The sequence below is a fragment of the Hemibagrus wyckioides genome, linkage group LG17 (genome assembly GCF_019097595.1).
Source record: "Hemibagrus wyckioides isolate EC202008001 linkage group LG17, SWU_Hwy_1.0, whole genome shotgun sequence".
NCBI classification, from domain to species: Eukaryota; Metazoa; Chordata; class Actinopteri; order Siluriformes; family Bagridae; genus Hemibagrus; species Hemibagrus wyckioides.
This window is the reverse complement of record NC_080726.1, coordinates 1,153,205-1,160,704: the sequence shown is the minus strand read 5'-3', so window position 1 is coordinate 1,160,704 and position 7,500 is coordinate 1,153,205. Positions and strand designations below refer to the sequence as shown.

General features: G+C 40.8%; 2 protein-coding genes across 2 annotated transcripts in view; one reads left to right on the top strand and one right to left on the bottom strand.

Annotated features, from left to right (window-relative positions):
- gyg1a (glycogenin 1a) overlaps nucleotides 1-1,956 on the top strand; it is a 10,992-nt gene extending 9,036 nt beyond the window's left edge. Inside the window, exon 7 of the mRNA XM_058414490.1 lies at nucleotides 1-1,956. This exon is cut by the window's left edge and continues 1,901 nt beyond it. The gene's annotated coding sequence lies outside the window, so the exon portion shown is untranslated.
- Nucleotides 1,957-2,092: 136 nt separating this feature from the next.
- The window catches only part of slc35g2a (solute carrier family 35 member G2a), an 8,229-nt gene continuing 2,821 nt past the window's right edge, over nucleotides 2,093-7,500 (bottom strand). Inside the window, exon 4 of the mRNA XM_058414489.1 lies at nucleotides 2,093-3,078. Coding sequence (XP_058270472.1) covers nucleotides 2,896-3,078 — 183 coding nt within the window. The 3' untranslated portion in view covers nucleotides 2,093-2,895. The remainder of the gene's footprint in view (nucleotides 3,079-7,500) is intronic.

Genomic DNA, 7,500 nt, shown 5'->3' with positions numbered 1-7,500 from the left:
CTGTCATCACCACCGTTAGCATCACCCACCGTTAGCATCGTTGTATTAACAAAATGGGTATTTAAGTCTTTTAAATAAATGACGGTTGCTAAAAGCTCTGTACCGTCACTCTGACAGTAAACTGTATCTGAAATAAAGACTTAGCGTTAAAGAATTTCTCCTGAGTTTCTCTTTCTCACACCCATACACACACACACACACACACGTGTTAGCATGTTAGTTATGTTAGCTTGTCCAGGAGCCTATATCACATTTCCATTGACTTTCATATTTAAATCTTTCATTTGTTTGTAGCAAAGTTAGCATTATCTGCAGCCTTTATTTCACAGGTCTTTATTCACCGTTGTAATACTAATGAGACATTTTCATAATTTTTTAAAGAGTACAGTAATCCCCCTCTATATCGCGGTTCATTAATCGCGGTCCCGGTATATTGCAGATTTTTATTTTGAAACATAACTCATTTGTTTTTGGATTTTCCCGGAATATCGCGGTATCCACAAACCTCATAGTGAATTGTTTTTATGTTGAAATAAGGTAATTTATTAATAAAAATATAATTATTAATTACAAAATATAAACAGTAATTGAAAATGAAGTAAACTGTTAATAAGAACACGTTGTTTCTCCAAAGCGCGGTGTGGAGATGCTGAAACTCTAAATACGGTACAGCTGGAGGATCAAGTCCGGCCAATCGGAATGCTCCATTCATTTAATCACGGTTGTGATTGGCTGCTGGCTCTGCGTGTGCAGGTGGGGAAAGGGAAGCAGAATTCTCCAGCATCCCAGTTTTTCCTCTAGCTTTTTTTCCAAGCCCTATTTTGTCGCCCAAACTCTCTGTCCCTTCTAAGGCTTCTGGCAAGGAACAAACCTACATACAGTACTCACTATAAATATGATATTTCTACGAATTTACCCAACATTCATCTCGCTATATGCTTGGAAATGTTTTCTGGGTGTGTTTAAAGAGTGTGTGAGGGTATTTTACGGCTTAAACAATAAAAAAGCATTTGGGGGTGGCGTCCGTATATCGCGGATTTTTGTTTATTGTGGGTGGGTTTGGAACATAACTCCCGCCATAAACGGGGGATTACTGTACTACATTTTTTTATTATTAGTGAATGTTTTATTAATATTTAAAAGTTGCCCCTGAATCAAATCTTTACACATATCACTTTCTGCTTTAAATGAGTTCAGCTTTATCTAATTTATCACTACTGACTAACGTGTTTACATTATAACAGGTTTATAACAGGTTTAATATGATGGTGTATGATGATGCGCAATCTGATGTGTGTAACAACACTGACACCTAGTGGTTGATTTTCTGACTAGTTTTACTCCCTGGGTGTTGAAAAGAAAAGTGAAAAACGTTGTTAATGATTTCTTTGTTCAAATAAATCTGTTTTGGTCTTGAAAGAAAACAATTAAATCATCATTACCTCACAAATCTACACATCCTAATATTTTGGAGCAATATGAAGCAGTCACGCTAACTGTAACAGCACCGAATGAGCTGTAATGTGCTTCATCGACCAGCAGAGGGCGATTACTGTAAAAACAGAAAGCTCTTCAAACTTATCATTTGTTTTAATTTATTATTTAATAATTACTGTATTTATCCAGACTTTGTTATTTAACAGGTAACACAAATTAAAAGAGAATTTAGCCGCTGATAATGGACACTCATGAAGAATAGACTGCGGTTGTTATGATAACAGCTCATAGCTTATTATGCCAAATTATTATAACAGAACATTCCAAAATTTTTAATTACACTTATCACAGTAAAGAAAAAATATATCACACTTTTATCCATTTCTAGTAATGTAGGTGGAACAAGTTCCTGTAGCCTCTTGTGTTCCATCAGCTATAAACACTCATCCCCTCAGCAGTCTCTCTTTATTCTCTCTCTCTTCAGCTATAAACACTCGTCCCCTCAGCAGTCTCTCTTTATTCTCTCTCTTCAGCTATAAACACTCATCCCCTCAGCAGTCTCTCTCTTCATCTTAATAAGAGAAAATATCTAAACACAGCCATAGAAACCTCAAAGAAGTGTAAACTCCACTGTTCTGAAGATGTGGGGAAAACTCCCTGGTGAACAATCTGTTGCTATGTAAACGATAAGGTATCAGAGTTTATATAAACCTGCACTGTTATTCAGTCAGAGCTGCTGTTAGAGAGAATTAATCAACACCTGATCCACCAATTAGAGCTCAGGACTCATCAGCGCCGTGGTGTAACAGCTAATAGCATAGTGTAAAGGTCATGAGGACATGGGAGGGTCTCAAATTTGCATGTCATCAATATTCATAGTTTTACAAATGATTCCTTTTCAGATTCTATTGAGATTCTTTTCAATGCTTTTAATATTGGAATTAAATTATTTGTTTATTAGAGACACAACAATTGCTGAAGATGTTGAGGTTCTCTTTGGGAGGGACACGGTTGGACAGGATTAGGAACAAGTACATCAGAGGGACGGCTCATGTTGGACGTTTGGGGGACAAAGTTAGGGAGGACAGATTAAGATGGTTTGGACATGTCCAGAGGAGGGAGAGTGAGTATATTGGTAGGAGAATGTTGGACATGGAGCTGCCAGGCAGGAGGAAAAGAGGAAGGCCAAAGAGGAGGAATATGGATGGAAATGAGGATATGAAGCCAGTGGGTGTAAGTGTTGAGGATGCAGAAGATAGGGATAGGTGGAGAGAGATGATTCACTGTGGAGACCCCTGAAGGGAAAAGCAGAAAGAAGAAGAAGAGAGACACAACAATTCATCCATAACTTGTCTTGCAGGTAACATAAAATACAAAAAGTTTGTTATATGAGGATAACTAATGTTCTAATTTTATCAGATCACATGACTCAGAATAAATCATCACTCTCTCTGTCTCTCAGTCCAGGATTTCTTCGTATTCCTCCATCTCACACTTTCCACCACGGAGCACTTTGAAGAGGCCGAGCGCGAGGACGCTGGCGATAATGACGGCGGCGCCGATGATGTCACAGGCAGATGGGAGTATGTGCAACACGAGCAACTGGAGAACCATTGCCACCACCAGCTCCAGGTGCTGCACCTAAGCAACACACAAACACACAACACTGTCGCTAAAGCATTAATAACATTTATTTATTTAATTATTACAACAGTGTAAAGTCATGAAATAGTAGCAATAGTAGCAAAGTTAGCAAATTTCCACATCCTTTCATTCATTAGAAACACTGTGAGCTATGAAGGAAGCCATTTAGAATGAAGACATTTTGTAAACCATCGATCTTGTACTAACTTGTCTGCTATAATGCTAGTTTGTGTGTTTCCCAGTGAACTATATGCTAATTCCTGTTCTAGCTTGTTTACTATAATGCTAGTTTTTGTTTTAGCTTGTTTACTATAATTCTAATTCATAGCTAGCTTGTTTCCTCTTATACTGACTTGTGGTTTTTGCTAATTCATAGTTAGCCTATACGTACACGCATACCGATCAGCCATAAAATTAAAACCACCTGCCTAATTTAGTGGAGGTCCATAAGAGCTCCGAAGATACTGACATCAGAGAGCAGCGTGTCCATGAAGGTGTGAAGTTGGTCTGCAGCAGGGTTTAGGTAGGTGCTACATGTCAAAGTAACATCCTCATGAAGTCCAGGAGCTGAGGTTTCCCAGCAGAACATTACCCAGAACATTCTCGTAGATCACTTACAAAATCACACAGGTATGCAGGGACAGGCATTAAAATGGTTTAGATCCTACCTGTCTGATCCATACCATTTTGTAGATTTAAGAACTGTCCAGTGTAGTGCCAGTGAAATACGGGGTCCCACAAGGGTCAGTTTTAGGACTCTGCTTTTCTCAGTATACATGCTTCCCTTGGGTAACATCATTAGAAGTCATGGGATTAGTTTCCATTGTTATGCTGATGATACCCAGTTATATATCTCATCAAAACCAGATGAAATATCTAAATTGTCTAGATTAACTAAGTGTGTTAAAGATATTAAAGATTGGATGACCGATAATTTTCTATTACTAAATCCAGATAAGACAGAGACATTATTTATTGGTTCAAAAACCAGTACACAGAAGCTCTCGCAATTCAGCTTACATTTAGAAGGATGTACTGTTACTACTAGCTGGACAGTGAAAGACCTGGGCGTAATATTAGACAGCAACTTATCCTTTAAAAATCATATTTCCAATATCACAAAAACAGCCTTCTTCCATCTTAGAAATATTGCCAAGCTTAGGAACATTTTATCTGTATCTGATGCAGACAAGTTAGTTCATGCATTCCTGACCTCCAGACTGGACTACTGTAATGCATTACTAGGTGTTTGTCCTGCATCTTCAATAAACAAGCTACAGTTAGTCCAGAATGCAGCCGCCAGAGTTCTTACCAGGTCAAGAAAATATGATCATATAACCCCAATATTATCATCCCAGGCTACCTGTGAAGTTTAGAATTGATTATAAACTAGCACTATTTACATACAAGGATCTAAATGGTTTAGCTCCCACGTATCTAGCCAGTCTTCTGTTACCCTACAATCCACCACGCTCCTTAAGCTCTCAAACCTCTAGACTTCTGGGAGTTCCCAGAATATTAAAGTCTACAAAAGGGGGTAGAGCGTTTTCGTATTTAGCTCCTAAACTTTGGAACAGTCTTCCTGACAGTGTTCAGGGGCTCAGACACAGTCTCCCAGTTTAAATGTAGATTAAAGACACATCTGTTTAGCCTGGCATACACTTAATACATCCCATAACCTCGTACTCCAGTACATCTGATTAAATGTACATTATCATCTAGTGCTGCTAATATTATGAACGGCAGCTACGCTAATTCTGTTCCACTTGTTTCCCTTCTTCTACCCATCCAGAGGCATATAGAGATTGTACCAGCTCCAGTAGACAGAGGCCAACCCTGCGAGGATCCTGAGGCATCCAGAGATGGACCAGCTCCAGCTGGGTTCTGCTTCATGAGGACTTGAGTATTCAAAGCAATGCTGCCAGCCCTATGTGGACTTTGAGGAGGACAACAACCTCCTAATTAATACACACACTAAGATTCTACATCACACAACTGACTATACATAAATGCAGAAAGGACATTGTTCATATCACACTGTTTGGTATCACCCAAATGAGGATGGGTTCCCTTTTGAGTCTGGTTCTTCCTCATACCATCTAAGGGAGTTTTTCCTCACCAGTTGCCTCAGGTTTGCTCACTACGGATAATTTTGTCTAAACATCTAAGACTGTTTGCATGTTTTTTATTTCTTATGTTCTGTAAAGCTGCTTTGAGACAATGTTCTTTGTTAAAAGTGCTATGTAAATAAAATTGAATTGAATTGAATTGAACATCACACTGACTGCTGTCAGGCCACTATGTATATACGCTATATTGCCAAAAGTATTCGCTCACCCATCCAAATAATCAGAATCAGGTGTTCCAATCACTTCCATGGCCACAGGTGTATAAAATCAAGCACCTAGGCATGCAGACTGTTTTTACAAACATTTGTGAAAGAATGGGTCGCTCTCAGGAGCTCAGTGAATTCCAGCGTGGAACTGTGATAGGATGCCACCTGTGCAACAAATCCAGTCGTGAAATTTCCTCGCTCCTAAATATTCCACAGTCAACTGTCAGCTGTATTATAAGAACGTGGAAGTGTTTGGGAACGACAGCAACTCAGCCACGAAGTGGTAGGCCACGTAAACTGACGGAGCGGGGTCAGCGGATGCTGAGGCGCATAGTGCGAAGAGGTCGCCAACTTTCTGCAGAGTCCATCGCTACAGACCTCCAAACTTCATGTGGCCTTCAGATTAGCTCAAGAACAGTGCGCAGAGAGCTTCATGGAATGGGTTTCCATGGACGAGCAGCTGCATCCAAGCCATACATCACCAAGTGCAATGCAAAGCGTCGGATGCAGTGGTGTAAAGCACGCCGCCACTGGACTCTAGAGCAGTGGAGACGCGTTCTCTGGAGTGACCAATCGCGCTTCTCCATCTGGCAATCTGATGGACGAGTCTGGGTTTGGCGGTTGCCAGGAGAACGGTACTTGTCTGACTGCATTGTGCCAAGTGTAAAGTTTGGTGGAGGGGGGATTATGGTGTGGGGTTGTTTTTCAGGAGCTGGGCTTGGCCCCTTAGTTCCAGTGAAAGGAACTCTGAATGCTTCAGCATACCAAGACATTTTGGACAATTCCATGCTTCCAACTTTGTGGGAACAGTTTGGAGCTGGCCCCTTCCTCTTCCAACATGACTGTGCACCAGTGCACAAAGCAAGGTCCATAAAGACATGGATGACAGAGTCTGGTGTGGATGAACTTGACTGGCCTGCACAGAGTCCTGACCTCAACCCGATAGAACACCTTTGGGATGAATTAGAGCGGAGACTGAGAGCCAGGCCTTCTCGTCCAACATCAGTGTGTGACCTCACAAATGCGCTTCTGGAAGAATGGTCAAAAATTCCCATAAACACACTCCTAAACCTTGTGGACAGCCTTCCCAGAAGAGTTGAAGCTGTTATAGCTGCAAAGGGTGGACCGACGTCATATTGAACCCTATGGATTAGGAATGGGATGTCACTTAAGTTCACATGCGAGTCAAGGCAGGTGAGCGAATACTTTTGGCAATATAGTGCATGTTACAATCATATATGTGTCACAGCTGGACAGTTCCCTGCCAGGCCCGGAGAGGGCGCTGACAGATGAACCTTGGAAGCCTGCTTCTTTGTTTGTATTTTGTGCCACGCCTTTTCCATTGTTCCACTACCCTGTTGTGTCACCTGTTTCCAATTAACCTTAATGTGTAGCCCTATAAATAGGGATCCTTGTGTACCTGTCATTGCTGAATGTTCTGTGTGTTATGTTTTAGTTAGAGTCATGGCCAAGTTCAGGTTTTTGTTTGTTTCTGTTTAATTAGTGCTATGTAGTGTTTTTGTGAAGTTAGTCTTCCCCATGTCTGTCTATGTCAATAAAGCAGTGCTTCGTGGAATCCTGCGTATGGGTCTGTCTCCATGGCGTGCTGGCGCCGCACCACGGAGGTCCGGGTCGAGCCCCACACAGGGCGGTGGCGTCCAGATGTGACAATATGTTATTAGATACCTGTTTTTTTTACAGTTTCTCAAAGTTGTACATCATTTCATTCTATATCATTTCATTTCATTGTATATGTTCTTTTTTGGCGCTGTGTCCTGTCTTGTGTTGTTTTTTTGTACTTTTTGCACTGTCCTGTCTTTGCTCTGTTTGCACCTAGTTACACACTTTATGCGACTTGGACAAATTTTTGTCCTAGCTCTGTGTTTGTACTTTATGTTGTATGTTTATGTAGCGCCTTGATGCCCGATGACGCCTGAGATAGGCACAGGTTCCCCATGACCCGATGATAGATCGGATAAGTGGTACAGACAATGAAATAAAATTAAAATGTTTATGTAGCACCAGGGTCCTGGAGAAACGTTTCATTTCAGTGTACTGCATCAGTTGAAATGACAATAAAAGCT